General features: G+C 41.5%; 1 protein-coding gene across 1 annotated transcript in view; it reads left to right on the forward strand.

Moving 5' to 3' along the window:
* The window catches only part of abca5 (ATP-binding cassette, sub-family A (ABC1), member 5), a 123,705-nt gene that overhangs the window by 19,446 nt on the left and 80,131 nt on the right, over nt 1-24,128 (forward strand). Inside the window, exons 3-7 of the mRNA XM_052473580.1 lie at nt 9,913-10,102; nt 10,435-10,608; nt 15,430-15,527; nt 18,814-19,043; nt 20,456-20,597. Coding sequence (XP_052329540.1) covers nt 9,913-10,102; nt 10,435-10,608; nt 15,430-15,527; nt 18,814-19,043; nt 20,456-20,597 — 834 coding nt within the window. The remainder of the gene's footprint in view (nt 1-9,912; nt 10,103-10,434; nt 10,609-15,429; nt 15,528-18,813; nt 19,044-20,455; nt 20,598-24,128) is intronic.

Raw genomic sequence — 24,128 nt, forward strand, 5'->3', positions numbered from 1 at the left:
AGAAAGAGAGAATTGGAGAGAGCATATGTGGGGTGGCCAGTCCTCTTCTGGCTGTGCCGGGTGGAGATTATAACAGAACGTGGCCAAGATGTTCAAATGTTCATAAATGACCAGCATGGTTGAATAATAGTAAGGCAGAACAGTTGAAACTGGAGCAGCAGCATGGCCAGGTGGACTGGGGACAGCAAGGAGTCATCATGTCAGGTAGTCCTGGGACATGGTCCTAGGGCCCAGGCCAGTTGAAACTGGAGCAGCAGCATGGCCAGGTGGACTGGGGACAGCAAGGAGTCATCATGTCAGGTAGTCCTGGGGCATGGTCCTAGGGCTCAGGTCCTCCGAGAGAGAGAAAGAAAGAGAGAAGGAGAGAATTAGAGAACGCACACTTAGATTCACACAGGACACCGAATAGGACAGGAGAAGTACTCCAGATATAACAAACTGACCCTAGCCCCCCGACACATAAACTACTGCAGCATAAATACTGGAGGCTGAGACAGGAGGGGTCAGGAGACACTGTGGCCCCATCTGAGGACACCCCCGGACAGGGCCAAACAGTTTAGTTTCTACAGTGCTGCTATTCGGTAGACGGTGGACGTTAGCTAGCTGGCTAGCTGCTGGGCAGTAGACTACGTTAGGACGACGAAATACGATAATTACGCAATTATCTTTGATACAAAGACGGCTATGTAGCTAGCTAAGAAGAAATTGCCAAGATTAGACAAATCAATTCCGTTGTACTATAATGAAATGTAATGAAAAGTAATACTACCTGCGGACCGAAGTGCGAATGCGACCGCTCGCTCCAACCCGGAAGTAGATCATCATTTTGTTACTCTTTAATAATAATAATAATAATAATAATAATATATGCCATTTAGCAACGCCAAAGCGACTTACAGTCATGTGTGCATACATTCTACGTATGGGTGGTCGGGATCGAACCCACTACCCTTTTGCTCTACCAACTTACAGAAGGACCGTCTTTCAAATGACTACTTGACTTGTTGACTGTTAGACCCGCACAGCAGACATTGTGGGCTAGTTTAGGAATGCTGCGTTGCACGTATAGAATGCTGCGCTGCGTTGCACGTATATATAACATTTTACGTGGCGTCATTATGTATCTTCGTTATATAGGTATATATATATATACATGCATCTTCGTTATATAGGTATGCACGTCAGCCATGACATCGGTTTTGCACATCGGTCGTTAAAGTAGACATCGGCCGATACCGGCATTTTTAGCTAATATTTTCCGATATGTTCACCGATATATCTGCCTCGCCTGGTTCACTAACTACTTCTCAGAGTTCAGTGTGTCAATATATATGCCATTTAGCAGACACTTTTATCCAAAGCGACTTACAGTCATGTGTGCATACATTCTACGTATGGGTGGTCCCGGGAATCGAACCCAATACCCTGGCGTTACAAGCGCCATGCTCTACCAACTGTCAACTCGGAGGGCTTGTTGTCCGGACCTCTGGCAGTCTATGGGGGTGCCACAGTGTTCAATTCTCGGGCTGACTCTTTTTTTCCTGTGTGTGTATATGTATATATATATATCTCAATGATGTCGCTTTTGCTGCGGGTGATTCTTTGATCCATCTTTACGCAGACGACACCATTCTGATTACATCTGGCCCTTCTTTGGACACTGTTAACAAATTTCCAAACGAGCTTCAATGCAATATAACTCTCCTTCTGTGGCCTCCAACTGCTCTTAAATGCTAATAAAACTAAATGCATGCTCTTCAAACGATTGCTGCCCGCTTCCACCCGCCCGACTAGTATCACTACTCCTGACTTAGAATATGTGGACAACTATAAATACCTAGGTGTCTGGCTAGACTGTAAACTCTCCTTCCAGATTCACATTAAGCATCTCCAATCCAAAATTCAATCTATAATCGGCTTCCTATTTCACAACAAAGCCACCTTCACTCATGCTGCCAAACATACCCGTGTAAAACTGACTATCCTACCGATCCTTGACTTCGGTGATGTTATTTACTTAGCCTCTAACACTCTACTCATCAAATTGGATGCAGTCTATCACAGTGTCATCCGTTTTGTCACCAAAACCCCATATACTACCCACCACTGCGACCTGTATGCTCTCGTTGGCTGGTCTTCGCTACATATTCGTTGCCAAACCCACTGGCTCCAGGTCATCTATAAGTCTTTGCTCGGTAAAGCTCCGCCTTATCCCACCTTACTGGTCACCATAGCAGCACCCACCTGTAGCATGCGCTCCACTGGTCATCCCCAAAGCCAACACCTCCGTTGGCCGCCTTTCCCTCCAGTTCTCTGCTGCCAATGACTGGAACTAATGGCAAAAATAACTGAAGTTGAAGACTTATCTCCCTCACTAACTTTAAGCATCAGCTGTCAGAGGAGTTTACCAAACGCTATCTGTAAATAGCCCATCCAACCAACTACCTACCTCATCCCCATATTTGTTTTTCTGCTCTTTTGCACACCAATATTTCTACTTGCACATCCCCATCTGCACACTCCAGTATTAATTGCTAAATTGTAATTACTTCAACTATGGCCTATTTATTGCCTTACCTCCTTACTTCATTTGCACACACTGTATACAGACTTTTCTATTGTGTTATTGACTGTACGTTTGTTTATCCCATGTGTAACTGTTGTTTTTGTCGCACTGCTTTGCTTTATCTTGGCCAGGTCGCAGTTGTAAATGATAACTTGTCCTCAACTGGCCTACCTGGTTAAATAAAAACAAAATATTGTACATCCCTAGTTGTGACCAGTGAAAATATGACTGCCTTCTGCTTCGCAACTCAGCTGGTCTCCACAGTTTTGATTTGGAATTGAACAAAATAAGAAACTTTTTCCTCTTTTTTTTTTGTGCATTTTCTTTCTGTTGTATTATTTTATATCGTTTTTTTTAGGGGGTGGATCAGCTTTAATATTTTGGATTGTTGCTTCCATCAATTTAAATGTCTGCATCATTTCCAGTACCCCATATATTTTTGGAATGTATACATACATACATACATACATACATACATACATACATACATACATACATACATACATACATACATACATACATACATACATACATACATACATACATACATACACACATACACACATAAACATACATGCATATACACACTTTAAAAAATATATGCCTTTATTATTTCCCGGCAAACCCTACCATCCCTCCCCCAATTGGAGTAAACTAATAAACAATAACACTTATGTTTCTACCTTCAGATAATACATATTATACACAATCTGTTTTACAATAGTTATATTCTGTTTTGTTTTAAGTCCTTCCTCTATTTTCCTTCTTTGTAGGGCCATGCGTTTTTCATTTGGAGTTGCTAAATTGCTGTAATGCATTATTAATGCATTTCCCGGTTTCATATTTTCCACCCGGGGTAGCCAGTGTTTGAGGGGCTTCCTGGAAATTAAGTCGCTGTATAAGGGAAGTCAGAAAGTGTTGAATAACTAGGGTTGAGTTCCAAATGGTACCTTTGTCGTTTTGCACTATATCGGGACGCAGGCTGACACTTGGCATACAGTTCCTACTGCACATGTGCTGTCAAAACGAAGTGGTCGACTCTGCTTTTTAATCATGCTGGCCACATCAACCGCTCGCTGAATGTCATAATCCGTCTTGGACTGGCTGCAATCCTTTTAAAGGTTATTAAAATGCAACCAAATAAATGAGGCGTGTTATGTAACGCTCCATACCTCCATGCCAAGCTTGTCTGGGAGCAAAGCACCAATGCCAGTTTAGCGCTAATGATTATCCTTTGGCGAAACTGTTTATCAAACGTGTTTGGTTTTTTGTAATAGTTGTTCATTACAGATTTATAAACTAACTATAAGCAAGTAATTAAGTTTATTAACAACTGAACTTGAACGTAATGGCAAAATGTAGATTTCTGCCTAAATATAGATATACCCAAAAGTGAAGAAATAAAAAATTGTGATGGCCATAAACAATTTGCCTGACAACTAGGGTTACAAAGGGTCGGTAGATTTCCGGAAATTTTCCATGGGAAGTTGAGCCCTGGAATTTGGGGAATTTTGCTTAAATTCATCAAAAAAGTTTACTTATAACAGTGAACCATTTTTTTTTTGCGGGTTAAACTATCCTCAATTCAATGGAATTGCAACCCTCTGCATGCACAGTGCATTCTTCCATCACATGTACAGTGCTCTCTTCCAACACATGTACAGCTGATTCTCAAGATATTGCACACTAATGAGATGCTATTGAGCCCACACTACTACACTGTCTGAGCCAAGGACTACTTGTTTTTTGGTAAGTTTTGATTACAGTACTTGGTGGGGTGAATATATTTTGTATGAGGTATGTTTTTTTGTTAACTGGTAAATAATAGGTTACAGCAAAGTGTGTTTAAATAATTTCTAACTTGTTAACAATTTCTGCTGGTTAGTTTTTGCTACCATGTGGGTTTTAGCTTGCTTGAGCCTGCAAACTGTTAATTCACTTGTTTCCATACATGTTTAATTTTAAAACATTTGTCTTTCAAAGGAATTGTTTCATCTAACTGCTTAACGTTTTATCTGTACATGGAATTTTATTATTTTTACAATTTATTTTCTCATCTTTACAGGAAAATGCGGGCACTACCACGGGCACTATCTGATGTGTGGAGACATTTCACTGCAGCTAATGTAGAAGGAAAACGGTGTACATTTGCAAATACTGTGCCAAATCATATGTGAAGAATGCAACAAAGATGCAGAATAATCTGGCCAAGTACATAAAGTTCCCTCAGCTCTCACAACAAGCAACCTCTGACAAAAGTCCCTCTTATTTCTATTCAAGGTGAAAATGATGAATCAGACACCTTATAGATAGGAACAGCTCATGGTCCTCCTGGAATCAGAAGTTTTGTTTTGCTCAATGGAGGAACATAGTCAGAGAAATGCTGATGAATGTCTTGCTTGAATGGTATATGCAACTGGTTCACCTCTGATGCTCACAAGCAATGTGTATTGGAATAGATTTCTGAATGTTCTTCGCCCAGCATACACCCCTCCAACCAGACATGCTTTATCTACTCATTTTATGGATACAGATCAAGCAAATCATAGAGCAAGCAGACTGTATTGCAATCATCTCAGATGGGTGGTCGAATGTTCGTGGGCAGGGAATAATTAACTACATCTCCACCCCTCAACCAGTATTCTACAAGAGCATGGACACAAGGGACAACAGACACACCGGTCTCTACATTGCAGATGAGCTGAATGCAGTCAATGACCTTGGACCACAGAAGGTATTTGCACTGGTGACAGACAATGTTGCGAACACGAAGACTGCTTGGTCTAAAGTGGAGTCCTACCCACACATCACACCCATGCATTGAATCTGCTCTTCAAGGACATCATGGCACTGAAAATAATGGATGCACTCTACAAGAGAGCCAAGGAAATGGTTAGGTATGTGAAGGGTCATCAAGTTATAGCAGCTATCTACCTCACCAAGCAAAGTGAGAAGAATAAGAGCACCACATTGAAGCTGCCCAGCAACACCCATTTGGGTGGTGTTGTCGTCATGTCTCCTGGAGGGGAAGGAGTCTTTCCAAGAAATGGCCATATCACAATCTGCCGATATGGACAGCCCCATCAAGAGGATCCTCCTGGATTATGTATTTTTGGAGAGGGTGGTAAAGCAGCCTGAAATTCCTGAAACCTATAGTAAAAGCCATTGCACATATTGAGGAAGACAATGCCATCCTGTCTGATGTTCAGACTCTGCTTACAGATGTAAGAGAAGAAACCCGTACTGCCCTGCCCACTTCACTGTTGCTCCAAGCAGAGGAAACTGCAGTTCTGAAATACATCAAAAAGTGTGAAGACTTCTGCCTGAAATCCATACATGCCGCAGCGTACATGTTGGACCCTAAGCATGCTGGCAAGAGCATCTTGTCTGGTGCAGAGATCAACAAGGCCTATGGTGTCATCACTACCATGTCTCGCCACCTTGGCCTGGATGAGGGCAAGGTTCTTGGCAGTTTGGAGAAGTACACTTCCAAGCAAGAGCTTTGGGATGAAGATGCAATATGGCAGTCGTGCCAACATATCTCATCAGCCACCTGGTGGAAGGGATTTTGTGGATCTGAGGCTCTTTCCCCTGTTGCCTCCATTATCCTCCAAATCCCACCAACATCAGCTGCCTCAGAGCGCAACTGGTCCTTGTTTGGGAACACACACACACACACACCAAAGTACGCAACAGGCTGACCAATACAAGGGTTGAACAATTGGTGGCCATGTGAGGCATTTTGAGCCTGACAATGAGCCACCCTCAAGGTTGGAATGTGACTGTGAAGATGAGGTCTCAGAGTCTGGATGTTCAAGAGGTGAACATTGAGGAGGTCCAGGGAGAAGACATGGAAGCCTGAGGAAGACAACCAAAGCTTTAGTTTCTAGACTGTCATTTTATAGATGCATGTTGAAAACGTTTTTGGGAGATGTGATGGATCATTGGGGATCATTCGATATTCCCTTTTTGTTCAGTGAAATTATCCCATGTGAATAGTCAACTCATTTAATTAAAGTTCAATTCATAACTAAATTGTTTTTTATTTCTATTGGAAGAATTTAACAATTTGCAATTGTCTGCTTATGATAAGGTACAAGGTTTCTGTCACCATATCATATGGTAAATACAGTTGAAGTCGGAAGTTTACATAGACTTAGGGTGGAGTCATTAAACTTGTTTTTCAACCACACCACAAATTTCTTGTTAACAAACTATACTTTTGGCAAGTTGGTTAGGGCATCTACTCTGTGAAAGACACAAGTAATTTTTCCAGCAATTGTTTACAGACAGATTATTTCACTTATAATTCACTGTATCACAATTCCAGTGGGTCAGAAGTTTACATACACTAAGTTGACTGTGCCTTTAAACAGCTTGGAAAATTTCAGAAAATAATGTCATGGCTTTAGAAGCTTCTGATAGGCTAATTTACTTATTTTCAGTCAATTGCAGGTGTACCTGTGGATGAATTTTAAGGCCTACCTTCAAACTCAGTGCCTCTTTGCTTGACATCATGGGAAAATCAAAAGAAATCAGCCAAGACCTCAGAAAAAAAATGTAGACCTCCACAAATCTGGTTCATCCTTGGGAGAAATTTCCAAACACCTGAAGGTACCACTTTCATCTGTACAAACAATAGTACGCAAGTATAGCTCAGTTGGTAGAGCATGGCGCTTGTAACGCCAGGGTAGTGGGTTCGATTCCCGGGACCACCCATACGTAGAATGTATGCACACATGACTGTAAGTCGCTTTGGATAAAAGCGTCTGCCAAATGGCATATATATATATATGGCATATATATATATATATATATATATAAACACCATGGGACCACGCAGCCGTCATACCGCTCAGGAAGGAGACGCCTCCTAGAGATGAAAATACTTTGGTGCGAAAAGTGCAAATCAATCCCAGAACAGCAACAGACCGTGTGAAGATGCTGGAGGAAACAGGTATAAAAGTATCTATATCCCCAGCAAAACGAGTCCTATATTTACATAACCTGAAAGGTCACTCAGCAAGGAAGAAGCCACCGTTCCAAAACCGTCATAAAAAAGCCAGACTACGGTTTGCAACTGCACATGGGACAAAGATTGTACATTTTGGAGAAATGTCCTCTGGTCTGATGACACAAAAATAAAACTGTTTCCTTGTGTTATTTTATTGTTTTTATATATTCACTATTATAGAAAAATACAGAATAACCCTGGAATGAGTTGGTGTGTCCAAATTCTTGACTGGTACTGTGTGTGTGTGCAATGTGAAGAGTGAACTCCTTTTATTAAAGTTGTCTTCCTATGAGGTAAAAGGTTTTATGTTTCTGTCTCCATATGATATGGTAAACATATCCAACACACAAAACATCGACATTTAAATGGTATTAATTTGCATATATTTCTGTTAATTCCCATTTTTCCCCGTTAATTCCCACAAAGTTCCCACCTCTGAACATTCCCTAAAATGTGTGAACCAACTGACGACTCAAACTGAATTCTTCCGCTGCTCTATTGTTCGCTACATACAATACTTCAGTCTGAAACTGCCATCATTTAAGTAGTTTGTGGTGAAAATTAGGTCTGTTGTACAGAACGAAGTCATCAGTGATCATCTCTAACCGATCGGAGTATCAAAGACAATGGCGTATCGGTTTCTATGACCAATCAGAACTGTTAGAATGTTTTTCCGTTTTAGAATCGACGGGGAGGTACTCCGACCCAGACTCTTTGCTAGAACAAACGTCCATGGGTGTATTTTGCCAAAGCAAGGAGTTTGGATAGCCAGGTAAATAAAAAAATAACTGGTAAAGCTGCATAGTTTTATAAAGGTCTGGAACTTACCTTATTTGGTGTACTCACTTTTGAGGAAACAAGCTCAAGTACATAGTACAAATATTATAGAAATATTAATAATTGTCTACACTGAACAAAAATATAAACGCAACAGGTGATGTGTTGGTCCTATGTTTCATGAGCTGAAATAAATGATCCCAGAAATGTTCCATATGCACAAAGCTTATTTCTCTCGAACTTTGTGCAGAAATGTTTTTCATCCCGTCCTATTACGTATTTATGACTGCTAGAGCCGGGCAATGAAGTTATAGCCTATCTAGTGCAGTCATATATCCTTGAAAGTGCCTTGGCTAGACCTATCTGCAATTAAAAGCTGTATCTCGCAATGGAATGCTGAATTTCACAATTTCTTGGCTTGCAGTATCTCACAACTTCAGTAAAGCAGGTCCTATCATCAATGAATAGTCTAGGATATTCTATGTACAACAGACCAAAGAGTGAACACCCACTTGCATCATTAGCAAAGCGAAAGAGCAGGCAAGCCAGTTGCACTGTGATAAACACAAGAGAATTTCCCTGAAGGATTTTTCTTAATTTTAAAGATCCCTATTTTGTTTAAACATTTTAGCTTTTAAATGTTCACACCCCTATTCTAAATATAGTAACAATGAAATTCTAAAGTACTTGCTGTAAGATTTCACCTTAACTGTCAAATAAATATAATTGTAGTGACAGTAAAATATTTGCACAATTTCATAAAACGGACAGACTTTTCTGCCGGATGTCTTCTGAGCGAAATGCCATTCAAATGTGTGCAGACTCATTACAACTACAGCTTTAAGCACAAATCAATTTAGTATGTGAACAAGGCATGTCATAGGAGTAGCTAACATATATTTTTTATCCATGGCTGTTTGAAAGATATGCCAGCCTCCAGCTGAGGGCATGACATGCCAAACACAACAGTGTTAAGTGTTTCAATTAATCTCACTTCTCCCCAATAGCACTGTTTGTCGCCAACCTTGATGGTAGTGAGAATTTCAGACCATGGAAAAGCTAAAGACAGTGGGCTTGTTCGACATTGTAGCCGACAGTGTAAGCAACTGCCGACTGACTGACTAATCACTTTGCATCATTACTAACTACTCAGTCATTATTATTTGTAGATCAGTCAGTCAATCACAATGCGTCACAGATTTGATCCGCTCAAACCAGGCCACCAAGTGGTTATGGGGGAGGAGTACTGTCTACGGTAGTAGGATGTCTACGGTAGTAGGATGTTTACGGTAGTGTCACTGCTGTTTATTAGAATGATAAGGCTGATATGTTAATTCAACCTCAGTCTTGTGTCCTTCCATCTAGGCCGAGTTACTGTCAAGCACTTTGATAAATGTTGATATAAAAGGGCTTTATCAATACATTTGTTTCATTGTATTATTGATTAATTGATGCCCTTTATAAATCAATTTGATTTATTGAGGTAGTGAGTGGTTGATTAATTCCCTTTCCCTCCAGGAGATGATTTGATTGATCGGTGCCGTTTCTCCTCTAGGAGTTGATCCTGCCACTGCTGCTGCTGTGCCTGCTGATTCTGATCAGCACCCTGAACCCACATGTCTACTACGGAGGCATCAGTACCATGGAGCTGGAGAGGGAGGACTACCACTTACTCAAGGGCCTGGGATACACCCCCATTAACAATGCCACCAATCACATCATGGAGGAGGTGGCCCAGGAAATGCGTAAGTAGGAGGATGGACATGAAGTGCATAAAATGCTAATATAGGGGATATTGACTTGCTTTGGATTTGTCGCACAAATGCTAAAACGTTAGCATTTGGCGACTGACCAGATTAACAAAACCAAGGCATGGATTAAGCCCTCCCCGTCCCGTCATGGATTTAGCCTAAAAGCATTGCCTTGGTGTAGGCTAAGCATTGATTGGAGCCTGGAGGGAATTTATATGGGCCCTTGTCAAACGTTGTGCACTATAATAGGAATACTGTGCTATTGGGGACACAGACAGTGTATTTATGTCTGCCTTATTTCTTGTGATTTCCTGATTGCACTGTAGACTTGCAGGATCGCCTGGAGATGTTCTCTAGTGAAGAGGATCTGGAGAATGCCAGTCTTTATGAGCCCTCAGGCTACGTTGGGGTGGTCTTCATGGGCAGCACACCCACCTCTTACAGGTTGCGCTTCCCTTACAACCATCTGCCCCTGCCCAGTGACTACACTGAATCTATTGGTGAGAGATTATTTTAATTTTGTAATAAATCAAGTATTTATCAATGTCTTAATTAGAGGTCGACCGGTTAATCGGAAAGGCCGATTAATTAGGGCCGTTTTCATAACAATCGGAAATCGGTATTTTGGGGTGCCGATTCTTTAAAAAAAAAATATATATATATATATACCTTTTATTTACCTAGGCTAGTCAGTTAAGAACACATTCTTATTTTCAATGACGGCCTAGGAACGGTGGGTTAACTGCCTTGTTCAGGGGCAGAATGACAGATTTTCACCTTGTCAGCTCGGGGGATCCAATCTTGCAACCTTACAGTTAACTAGTCCAACGCTCTAACCACCTGCCTCTCATTGCACTCCACGAGGAGCCTGCCTGTTACGCGAATGCAGTAGAAGCCAGGGAAGTTTGTAGCTAGCATTAAGCGTATCTTACAAAAAACAATCAGTAAATCATAATCACTAGTTATAACTACACATGGTTGATGATATTACTTTTTGATCTAGCGCGTCTTGCGTTGCATAGAATCAATGCAACGCTGGGGGATGATTTAACAAAAGTGCATTTGCGAAAAAAGCACAATCGTTGGATGACTGTACCTAACTTTAAACACCAATGCCTTTCTTGAAATCAATACACAGAAGTATATATTTTTAAACCTGCATATTTAGCTAAAATAAATCCAGGTTAGCAGGAAATATTAACCAGGTGCAACAGTTTGAGCAGCCTGGCTCATTGTGAACTAATTTGCCAGAATTTTACGTAATTATGACATAACATTGAAGGTTGTGCAATGTAACAAGAATATTTAGACTTAGGGATGCCATCCTTTAGATTCACTGAAATAATAAATGTTTTGTTTTCGAAATGATAGTTTCCGGATTCGACCATATTAATGACCAAAGGCTCGTAATTCTGTGTGTTATAACTAAGTCTATGATTTGATAGAGCAGTCTGACTGAGCGATGGTAGGCAGCAGCAGGCTCGTAAGCATTCATTCAAACAGCACTTTCATGCGTTTTTGCCAGTAGCTCTTCGCAAGCACAGCGCTATTTATGACTTCAAGCCTATCAGCCTAATGGCTGGTGTAACCGATGTGAAATGGCTAGCTAGTTAGCTGGGTGTGCGCTAATAGCGTTTCAAACGTCACTCGCTCTGAGACTTGGAGTAGTTATTCCCCTTGCAGAGGGTGGAGCGATGGGTAACGCTGCTTCGAGGGTGGCTGTTGTCGATGTGTTCCTGGTTCGAGCCCAGGTAGGGGCGAGGAGAGGGACGGGAGCTATACTGTTACACTGGCAATACTATAGTGCCTATAAGAACATCCAATAGTCAAAGGTATATGAAATACAAATGGTATAGAGAGAAATAGTCCTATAAATACTATATTAACTTCAACCTAAAACATCTTACCTTGGAATATTGAAGTCTCATGTTAAAAGTAACCACCAACTTTCATATGTTCTGAGCAAGGAACTTAAACGTTAGCTTTTTTACTTGGCACATATTACACTTTTACTTCTCCAACACTTTGTTTTTGCATTATTTAAACCAAATTGAACATGTTTCATTATTTATTTGAGGCTAAATTTATGTATTATATTAAGTTAAAATAATTGTTCATTCAGTATTGTTGTAATTGTCATTATTACAAATAAATAAATAGAAATGGTCCGATTAATCGGTATAGGCTTTTTTGGTCCTCCAATAATGGGTATCGGCGTTGAAAGATCATAATCGGTCGACCTCTAGTCTTAATGTCAATATGCCTTGTCCATTGCTGTTCTGGTTAGTGTTTATTGGCTTATTTCACTATAGAGCCTTTAGACCTGCTCATTATACCTTATCCAACCTTTCAGTTCCACCCCCCACAAATGAGATGACATCACCTGGTTTCAATTATGTTTCTAGAGACAATATCTCTCTCATCATCACTCAATACCTAGGTTTACCTCCACTGTAGTCACATCCTACCATACCTTTGTCTTTACATTATACCTTGAAGCTATTTTATCGCACCCAGAAACTTCCTTTTACTCTCTGTTCTGGACGTTCTAGACAACCAATTCTCATAGCTTTTAGCCGTACCCATATCCTACTCCTCCTCTGTTCCTCTGGTGATGTAGAGGTGAATCCAGGCCCTGCAGTGCCTAGCTCCACTCCTATTCCCCAGGCGTTCTCTTTTGAGGACTTCTGTAACCGTAATAGCCTTGGTTTCATGCATGTTAACATTAGAAGCCTCCTCCCTAAGTTTGTTTTATTCACTGCTTTGGCACACTCTGCCAACCCGGATGTTCTAGCCGTGTCTGAATGCTGGCTAACTACAACATTTTCAGGCAAGATAGATTGCCCAAAGGAGGCGGTGTTGCAATCTACTGCAAAGATAGCCTGCAGAGTTCTGTCCTACTATCCAGGTCTGTACCCAAACAATTTGAACTTCTACTTTTAAAAATCCACCTCTCTAAAAACAAGTCTCTCACCGTTGCCGCCTGCTATAGACCACCCATCACTGTCAAACGCTTCCTGAAAAACTTCAGCGAGCAGGCCTTTCTAATCGACCTGGCCAGGGTATCCTGGAAGGATATTGATCTCACCCCGTCAGTAGAGGATGCCTGGTTATTTATTTTTAAATGCCTTCCTCACCATCTTAAATAAGCATGCCCCATTCAAGAAATTTAGATCCAGGAACAGATATAGCCCTTGGTTCTCTCCAGACCTGACTGCCCAGAACCAACACAAAAACATCTGATTGCGTTCTGCATTAGAATCGAACAGCCCCCGTGATATGCAATTTTTCAGGGAAGCAAAAAAAAACAATATACACAGGCAGTTAGAAAAGCCAAGGCTAGCTTTTTCAAGCATACATTTGCTTCCTTCAACACAAACTCAAAAAGGTTCTGGGACACTGTAAAGTCCATGGAGAATAAGAACACCTCCCAGCTGCCCACTGAACTAAGGATAGGAAACACTGTCACCATCGATAAATCCATTATAATAGATAATTTCAATAAGCATTTTTCTACGGCTGGTCATGCTTTCCACCTGTCTACCCCTACCCCGTTCAACAGCACTGCACCCCCCACTGCAACTCGCCCAAGCCTTCCCCATTTCCCCTTCTCCCAAATCCAGTCAGCTGATGTTTTGAAAGAGCTGCACAATCTGGACCCCTACAAATTTCTAAAATTATCTGCCGAAATTGTATTAACCCCTATTACTAGCCTGTTCAACCTCTCTTTCGTGTCGTCTGAGATTCCCAAAGATTGGAAAGCAGCTGCGGTCATTACCCTCTTCAAAGGGGGACACACTGTTGATTCAAACTGCTACAGACCTACCCTGCCTTTCTAAGGTCTTTGAAAGCCAAGTCAACAAACAGATTACCGACCATTCTGAATCCCACCATACCTTCTCCGCTATGCAATCTGGTTTCAGAGCTGGTCATGGGTGCACCTCAGCCATGCTCAAGGTCCTAAACGATATCTTTACTGCCATCGATAAGAAACAATACTGTGCAGCAGTATTCATTGATCTGGCCATGGCTTTCGACTCTGTCAATCACCACATCCTCATCGGCAGACTCGATAGCCTTGGTTTGTCAAATGATTGCCTCGCCTGGTTCACCAACTACTTCTCTGATAGAGTTCAGTGTGTCAAATCGGAGGGCCTGTTGTCCAGGCCTCTGGCAGTATCTATGGGGATGCCACAGGGTTCAATTCTTGGACCGACTCTTCTCTGTATACATCAATGATGTCGCTCTTGCTGCTGGTGAGTCTCTGATCCACCTCTACGCAGACGACACCATTCTGTATACTTCTGGCCCTACTTTGGACACTGTGTTAACAACCCTCCAGATGAGCTTCAATGCCATACAAGTAAAACTAAATGCATGCTCTTCAACCGATCGCTGCCTGCACTTTCCCGCCTGTCCAACATCACTACTCTGGAAGGTTCTGACTTATAATATGTGGACAACTACAAATACCTAGGTGTCTGGTTAGACTGTAAGCTCTCCTTCCAGACTCACATCAAACATCTCCAATCCAAAGTTAAATCTAGAATTGGCTTCCTATTTCGCAACAAAGCATCCTTTACTCATGCTGCCAAACATACCCTTGTAAAACTGACCATCCTACCGATCCTCGACTCACAGATTACTGCACCTGTACATAGCCCATCTATAATTTAGCCCAAACAACTACCTCTCCCCCTACTGTATTTATTTATTTATTTTGCTCCTTTGCACCCCATTTTTTCTACCTCTACCTTGCACATTCTTCCACTGCAAATCTACCATTCCAGTGTTTTACTTGCTATATTGTGTTTACTTCGCCACCATGGCCTTTTTTTGCCTTTACCTCCCTTATCTCACCTCATTTGCTCACATTGTATATAGACATATTTTTCTACTGTATTATTGACTGTATGTTTACTCCATGTGTAACTCTGTGTTTTTGTATGTGTCAAACTGCTTTGCTTTATCTTGGCCAGGTCGCAATTGTAAATGAGAACATGTTCTCGACTTGTCTACTTGGTTAAACAAAGGTGAAAAAATGTGTTTTTTAATTGTGAGCGAGAGTTGAGCCTATACCTTCCTAATATCCATTAGTGAGAGAGACAAAGTTTGACCCTACCCTCTTTGTACAAGCAGAACATCCCCAATACAATAGATAGCCTTTCCCGCTTGGAGATATATTGTTTGCATACTGCTAGATGATTTTAAATTCCAAGATCATTCAAAGGATTGGTTACTAGTCCATGTACAGATGTGAGTTATGAAGGCATTAACGGAGTGTGTCTGTCTGTTTCTTTGTTTGTTCCTCCCTCCCTCAGCCAACTGTTTTGCCAGCTCAGTGAACTGCAGAGCAGCTAATTACTGGTACTCTGGCTTCATCCGCCTCCAGACTCTCATCGACGCCGCCATCATACAGGTGAGATCAAATGTTATTTGTCACATGTGCCGAATACAACAGGTGTAGTAGACCTTACTGTGAAATGCTTACTTATATGCCATTAACCAACAATGCAGTTTTAAGAAAATACCTTTAAAAACGTATGAGATAAGAATAACAAATAATTAAAGTGCAGCAGTAAATAACAATAGCGGGGATATATACGGGGGGTACCTGTACAGGGTCAATGTGCGGGGGGCACCGGTGTCGAGGTAGTTGAGGTAATTATGTACACGTAGTTAGAGTTATTAAAGTGGCTATGCATAGATATTAACAGAAAGTAGCAGCAGCGTGAGGGGGGCAATGCAAATAGTATGGGTAGCCATTTGAAGAGCTGTTCAGGATAGAGGTCGACCGATTATGATTTTTCAACTCCAATATGGATTATTGGAGATCCAAAAAAAAGCTGATACTAATTAATTGGCCAATTTTTATATATACATTTGTAATAATGACAATTACAACAATACTGAATGAACACTTATTTTAACTTAATACATAAATAAAAATACATTTAGTCTCAAATAAATAATGACATTTTCTATTTGGTTTAAAGTAAAAGTGCAATATGTGCCATGTAAAAAAGCTCACGTTTAGGTTCCTTGCTCAGAGCATAAGAACATATGAGAGCTGGTGGTTTCTTTTAACATGAGTCTTCAATATTCCCAGTTAAGAAGTTTTAGGTTGTAGTTATTATAGGAACTAAAGGACTATTTCTCTCTATACCATTTGTATTTCGTATACCTTTGACTATTGGATGTTCTTATAGGCACTATAGTATTGCCAGCCTAATCTCGGGAGTTGATAGGCTTAAAGTCATAAACAGCGCAGAGCTGCTGGCAAACGCAGTAAAGTGCTGTTTGAATGAATACTTACAAGCCTGCTGCTGCCTACCACCGCTCAGTCAGACTGCTGTATCAAATGATTGACTTAATTGTAATATAATAGACACAGAAATAACAAGCCGTAGGTCATTAATATGGTCAAATCCGGAAACTATCATTTCGAAAACAAAACGTTTATTCTTTCTGTGAAATACGGAACCGTTACGTATTTTACAGAACGGGTGGCATCCAGGAATCAGGAGGATTTGCCAAATGGAGGGCGAGGGAGAGCTTTGTACGCGTCTGTGTGGAGTAAAGGTGGTCTAGAATTTTTTCTCCCTCTGGTTGTACATTTAACATGCTTATAGAAATGAGGTAAAACTGATTTAAGTTTTCTTGCATTAATTAAAGACCCCGGCCACAAGGAGCGCCACCTCTGGATTAGCGTTTTCCTGTTTGCTTATGGAGGAATACAGCTCATTGAGTGCGGTTTTTGTGCCAGTCTCGGTCTGTGGTGGTATGTAGACAGCTACGAATAATACAGATTAAATCTCTAGGTAGATAGTGTGGTCTACAGCCTACCATGAGATACTCTACCTCAGGCGAGCAAAACCAGCTATTGTTTATAAATATGCATTGGGCCTCGCCCTGTTTCTTACCAGAGGCTGTTCTTCTGTCCTGCCGATGGAGTGTATAACCCGCCAGCTGTTTGTTCTTAATGTAGTCGTTCAGCCACGGCTCTGTGAAACATAAGATATTACAGTTTTTAATGTCCCGTTGGTAGGATATACAAAAACATATTTAGTCAGCCACCTATTGTGCAAGTTCTCCCACTTAAAAAGATGAGAGACCTGTCATTTTCATCATAGGTACACTTCAACTATGACAGACAAAATGAGAAAAAAAATCCAGAAAATCACATTGTAGGATTTTTTATGAATTTATTTGCAAATTATGGTGGAAAATAAGTATTTGGTCACCTACAAACAAGCAAGATTTCTGGCTCTCACAGACCTGTAACTTCTTCTTTATGAGGCTCCTCTGTCCTCCACTCGTTACCTGTATTAATGGCACCTGTTTGAACTTGTTATCAGTATAAAAGACACCTGTCCACAACCTCAAACAGTCACACTCCAAACTCCACTATGGCCAAGACCAAAGAGCTGTCAGAGGACACCAGAAACACAATTGTAGACCTGCACCAGGTTGGGAAGACTGAATCTGCAATAGGTAAGCAGTTGGTTTGAGGAAATCAACTGTGGGAGCAATTATTAGGAAATGGAAGACATACAAGATCACTGATAATCTCCCTCGATCTGGGGCTCCACGCAAGATCTCACCACCGTGGGGTCAAAATTATCACAAGAACGGTGAGTGAAAATCCCAGAACCACACGGGGGGACCTATTGAATGACCTGCAGAGAGCTGGGACCAAAGTAACAAAGCCTACCATCAGTAACACACTAAGCTGCCAGGGACTCAAATCCTGCAGTGCTAGGCGTGTCCCCCTGCTTAAGCCAGTACATGTCCAGGCCCGTCTGAAGTTTGCTCGAGAGCATTTGGATGATCCAGAAGAAGATTGGGAGAATGTCATATGGTCAGATGAAACCAAAATATAACTTTTCGGTAAAAACTCAACTCGTCGTGTTTGGAGGACAAAGAATGCTGAGTTGCATCCAAAGAACACCATACCTACTGTGAAGCATGGGGGTGGAAAAATCTTGCTTTGGGGCTGTTTTTCTGCAAAGGGACCAGGACAACTGATCCGTGTAAAGGAATAATGAATGGGGCCATGTATCGTGAGATTTTGAGTGAAACCCTCCTTCCATCAGCAAGGGCATTGAAGATGAAACGTGGCTGGGTCTTTCAGCATGACAATGATCCCAAACACACCGCCCGGGCAACGAAGGAGTGGCTTCGTAAGAAGCAAATACTTATTTTCCACCATAATTTGCAAATAAATTCATAAAAAATCCTACAATGTGATTTTCTGGATTTTTTTTCTCATTTTGTCTGTCATAGTTGAAGTGTACCTATGATGACAATTACAGGCCTCATCTTTTTAAGTGGGAGAACTTGCACAATTGGTGGCTGACTAAATACTTTTTTGCCCCACTGTAGGTGAATATACTGCCAAATTCTCTAAAATGTCGTTGGAGGCGGTTTATGGTAGAGAAATTAACATTCAACTCTCTGGCAACAGCTCTGGTGGACATTCCTGCAGTCAGCATGCCAATTGCATGCTCCCTCGACTTGAGACACCTGTGGAATTGTGTTGTGTGACAAAACTGCAAATGTTAGTGGCCTTTTATTGTGTGTATGGAATTTCTGGGATATCTTATTTCAGCTCATGAAACATGGGACCAACACTTTACATGTTGCGTTTATATTTTTGTTCAGTGTATATTAATGCTTGATCCCTGCCTATGTCCTGTGTTCAGATGCAGACCAAGCGGTCAGTATGGAGTGAGATGGACCACCTGCGTGTGGTGATGATGGGCCAGCCAGGGTCAGTGGAGGTCCAAAAGTTTCCCCACGCTCTCATCTCCATCTACCTGGTGCTGGCTTTCACACCCTTCATCACCTTCCTCATCGTCAACGTAGCAGCAGAGAAGGAACACAGGCTCAAAGACACCATGACCATGATGGGCCTCTACGACTCTGCCTTCTGGTCAGTAGGATGATTTGTGTTTGTTAAAGTAACTGCTGTATACATTTATACTATATTGCCATAAAGAACCTCCAACAGTTAACTGACTCAATGATGGAGGCTGGCGTACCATGTGCAAAGCTAGGTTGTTAAAGAAATAACATTATTAAGGCTTTTTACATCATCCCACGTAAGGGCGGCAGGTAGCCTAGTGGTTAGAGCGTAACTGAAAGGTTGCAAGATCAAATCCCAGAGCTGACAAGGTAAAAATCTGTCGTTCTGCCCCTGAACAAGGCAGTTAACCCACTGTTCCTAGGCCGTCATTGAAAATAAGAATTTGTTCTTAACTGACTTGCCTAGTTAAATAAAGGTAAAATAAATAAAAATTAAGAGTCTGAGGGGAGGATTTTTACATACCGTAATTGCTGGACTATTAAGCGCACCCGAATATAAACCGCACCCACTGAATTATTAAAAAATATGTAATTTGTACATAAATAAGCCGCACATGTCTATAAGCCGCAGGTGCCTACCGGTACATTGAAACAAATGAACTTGGTCACTATCTTCCTCCTCCTGTGCACTGAAACCACTGAAGTCATCTCCTTCGGTGTCGGAGTTGAATAGCCTCAGAATTGCTTCATCCGATGTTGGATCGTTTTCATTGTCGCTCTCGTCACTTTCATCCGGAGGCAAATACCCCGCTGAGCTCATGCTGCCCCTTCAACACGCAGCAGTCCAGCCTTTCGAAACCCGTTGATGATAGTGGATTTTTTGACAATGCTCCACGCTGTCAGGACCCACTGGCACACTTGACCATAAGTTGATCTCGGCATGCAGCCCGTTTTAGTGAAGGATTTCTCCCCACTTGTCATCCAAGCCTCCCACTGAACAAGGAGCGCCACCTTAAATGCACGATTTACACTGATGTCGAGTGGCTGCAAATACTTTGGGCCATCTGCTTTTCTTCCCTCAGAAAGCTTTTCTTGTCTTTTTGCACTGAGTCAGTTCCTCACGCTGCTGTTTCCAACGTCTTATCATCGACTCATTAAGGCCAAGCTCCCGTGCAGCAGCTCTATTTCCTTTTCCAACAGCCAGATCGATCGCCTTCAACTTGAAAGCTGCATCATATGCATTTCTCCGTGTCTTTGCCATGATGAGGGTGACAAAATTACTACTGTAATCAGAATGATGGGAAGTTTGAGCGCGCTCGATTTACGTCACATTATGTGACGGTGCTCAGTCTTTTGGCGGCATGAATCTTGTGAAAGCGGGAAAAATCCATAAATTAGCCGCGTCATTGTATAAACCGCGAGGTTCAAAGCGTGGGAATAAAGTAGCGGCTTATAGTCCGGAAATTACGGTAATTTATGTTATGCTATCTGCTTTTTTTTTCTCTACAAAGGTGTGTGTGTGTGTTGATGTTTCAACAGGCTATCGTGGGGCCTGCTGTATGCAGCTCTGGTCACCACCATGTCCATCCTCATGTCCATCATCGCTACCTATACAGCTCTCTTCCCCAACAGTGACTTCATCGTCATCTTCCTCCTCATCTTCCTCTACGGCATCTCCTCTGTGAGTACCTCTAATGAGCCCTGGTTCGTTCATGACATGCCATTTACTGTGTGTTCAATTAAATCCCTGAAACAGAAGAACAGAGTTGAAGTTCAGACTGTTCTAAAAGATAAGATACAGTACCAGTCAAAAGTTTGGACACCTACTCATTTCAGGGTTTTTCTTTATTTTTACTATTTTCTACATTGTAGAATTATAGTAAAGACATTAAATAACACACATGTAATCATGTAGTAACCAAAAAAGTGTTAAACAAATCCAAATATATGTATTGCATCACTGCCTGGTATGGCAAATGCTCGTCCTCCGACCGCAAGGCACGACAGAGGGTAGTGCGTATGGCCCAGTACATCACTGGGGCCAAGCTTCCTGCTTTCCAGGACCTCTATACACAAGCAATGGACAGTAGACCAGTGTAAATGTTTTCCTTGCGTGCGCTGCAGTCTCAAAGAAAACCATTAGTAACACACTATGCCGTCATGGATTAAACTCCTGCAGCGCACCCAAGGTCCCCCTGCTCAAGCCAGCGTATGTCCAGGCCCGTCTGATGTTTGCCAATGACCATCTGGATGATCCAGAGGAGGAATGGGCGAAGGTCGTGGTCTCATGAGACAAAAATAGAGCTTTTTGGTCTAAACTCAACTCGCCGTGTTTGGATGAAGAAGAAGGATGAGTGCAACCCCAAGAACACCATCCCAACCGTGAAGCATGGAGGTAGAAACATCATTCTTTGGGGATGATTTTCTGCCAAGGGGACAGGACGACTGCACCGTATTGAGGGGAGGATGGATGGGGCCATGTATCATGAGATCTTGGCCAACAACCTCCTTCCCTCAGTAAGAGCATTGAAGATGGGTCGTGGCTGGGTCTTCCAGCATGACAACGACCCGAAACACACAGCCAGGGCAACTAAGGAGTGGCTCCGTAAGAAGCATCTCAAGAGTGACCTAGCCAGTCTCCAGACTGAACCCAATATAAAATCTTTGGAGGGAGCTGAAAGTCCGTATTGCCCAGCAACAGCCCTGAAACTTGAAGGATCTGGAGAAGGTCTGTATGGAGGAGTGGGCCAAAATCCCTGCTTCATTGTGTGCAAACCTGGTCAAGAACTTCAGGAAACATATGATCTCTGTAATTGCAAACAAAGGTTTCTGTACCAAATATTAAGTCCTGCTTTTCTGATGTATCAAATACTTATGTCATGCAATAAAATGCAAATTAATTACTTTAAAATCATACAATGTGATTTTCTGGATTTTTGTTTTAGATTCTGTCTCTCACAGTTGAAGTGTACCTATGATAAAAAATTACAGACCTCTACATGCTTTGTAAGTAGGAAAACCTGCAAAATCGGCAGTGTATCAAATACTTGTTCTCCCCACTGTATATACTGTATTTTTGTCAATTCCACTACAGCATTGCTCATCCTAATATTTATATTTCTTCATTCCATTATTTTACTTTGAGATTTGTGTGTATTGTTGTGAATTGTTATATATTACTGCACTGTTGGCGCAATGAACAAACATTTCTCTACACTCACAATAACATCTGCTAAATATGTGTATGTAACCAATACAATTTGATTTGATTTACATTTAACTTAGTGAATGGAATATGAATGACAGTCATCCAATATGCTGTAATAGATATAAGGCCATGTTCATGAGAAAATATATATAGTTGAAGTCAAAAGTTTACATACACTTAGGTTGGAGTCATTAAATTTGTATTTCAACCACTCCACACATTTCTTGTTAACCAACTATAGTTTTGGCAAGTCGGTTAGGACATCTACTTTGTGCATGACACAAGTCATTTTTCCAACAATTGTTTACAGACTAATTGTTTCACTTATAATTCACTGCATCACAATTCCATTGGGTCAGAAGTTTACATACACTTAAGTTGACTGTGCCTTTAAACGGCTTGGAAAATTTCAGAAAATGATGTCATGTCTTTAGTAGCTTCTGATGGGCTAATTTACATAATTTTAGTCAATTGGTGGTGTACCAGTGGATGTATTTCAAGGCCTACCTTCAAACTCAGTGCCTCTTTGCTTGACATCATGGGAAAATCAAAAGAAATCAGCCAAGACCTCAGGAAAAAAAAATGTAGACCTCCGCAAGTCTGGTTCATCCTTGGGAGCAATTTCCAAACGCCTGAAGGTACCATGTTCATCTACACAAACAGTAGTACGCAAGCTCAGTTGGTAGAGCATGGCGCTTGTAACGCCAGGGTAGTGGGTTCGATCCCCGGGACCACCCATACGTAGAATGTATGCACACATGACTGTAAGTCGCTTTGGATAAAACTATGGGACCATGCAGCCGTCATACCGCTCAAGAAGGAGACACGTTCTGTCTCCTAGAGGTAAACGTACTTTGGTGCGAAAAGTGCAAATCAATCCCAGAACAACAGCACATGACCTTGTGAAGATGCTGGAAGAAACGGGTAAAAAAGTATCTATATCCACAGTAAAACGAGTCCTATATCGACATAACCTGAAAGGCTGCTCAGCCAGGAAGAAGCCGCTGCTCCAAAACCCGCCATAAAAAAGCCAGACTACGGATTGCAATTGCACATTGGGACAAAGATCGTACTTTTGGGAGAAATGTCCTCTGATCTGATGAAACAAAAATAGAACTGTTTGGCCATAATGACCATCGTTATGTTTGGAGGAAAAAAGAGGGAGGCTTGCAAGCCGAAGAACACCATCCCAACCGTGAAGCACGGGGGTGGCAGCATCATGTTGTGGGGGTGCTTTGCTGCAGGATGGACTGGTGCACTTCACAAAATAGATGGCATCGTGATGAAGGAAAATTACGGGGATATATTGAAGCAAAATCTCAAGACATCATGTCAGGAAGTTAAAGCTTGGGCGCAAATGGGTCTTCCAAATGAACAATGACCCCAAGAATACTTCCAAAGTTGTGGCAAAATGGCTTAAGGACAACAAAGTCAAGGTATTGGAGTGGCCATCACAAAGCCCTGACCTCAATCCCATAGAACATTTGTGGGCAGAACTGAAATAGTGTGTGTGATGAGCAAGGAGGCCTACAAACCTGACTCAGTTATACCAGCTCTTGAATGGCCAAAATTCACCCAATTTATTGTGGGAAGCTTGTGGAAGGCTACAAGAAACGTTTGACCCAAGTTAAACAATTTCAAGGCAATGCTACCAAATACTAATTGAGTGTATGTAAACTTCTGACCCACTGGTAATGTGATGCAAGAAATAAAAGCTGAATTAAATAATTATCTCTACTATTATTGTGACATTTCACATTCTTAAAATAAAGTGTTGATCCTAACTGACCTAAGACAGGGATTTTTTACTAGGATTAAATGTCAGGAATTGTGAAAAACTGAGTTTAAATGTATTTGGCTAAGGTGTATGTGAACTTCTGACTTCAACTGTATAATCTTTCCTCATCTTATACGGCATCGACCGCCACTGGTGTGGGTGGGTGTGTGTATGTGTGACATCGACTGGCTCGATTCGGTGCTTTGTAGCAAGATTTTAAATAGTGT

The sequence above is a fragment of the Oncorhynchus keta genome, chromosome 2 (assembly GCF_023373465.1).
Source record: "Oncorhynchus keta strain PuntledgeMale-10-30-2019 chromosome 2, Oket_V2, whole genome shotgun sequence".
In the NCBI taxonomy this organism is placed as follows: Eukaryota; Metazoa; Chordata; class Actinopteri; order Salmoniformes; family Salmonidae; genus Oncorhynchus; species Oncorhynchus keta.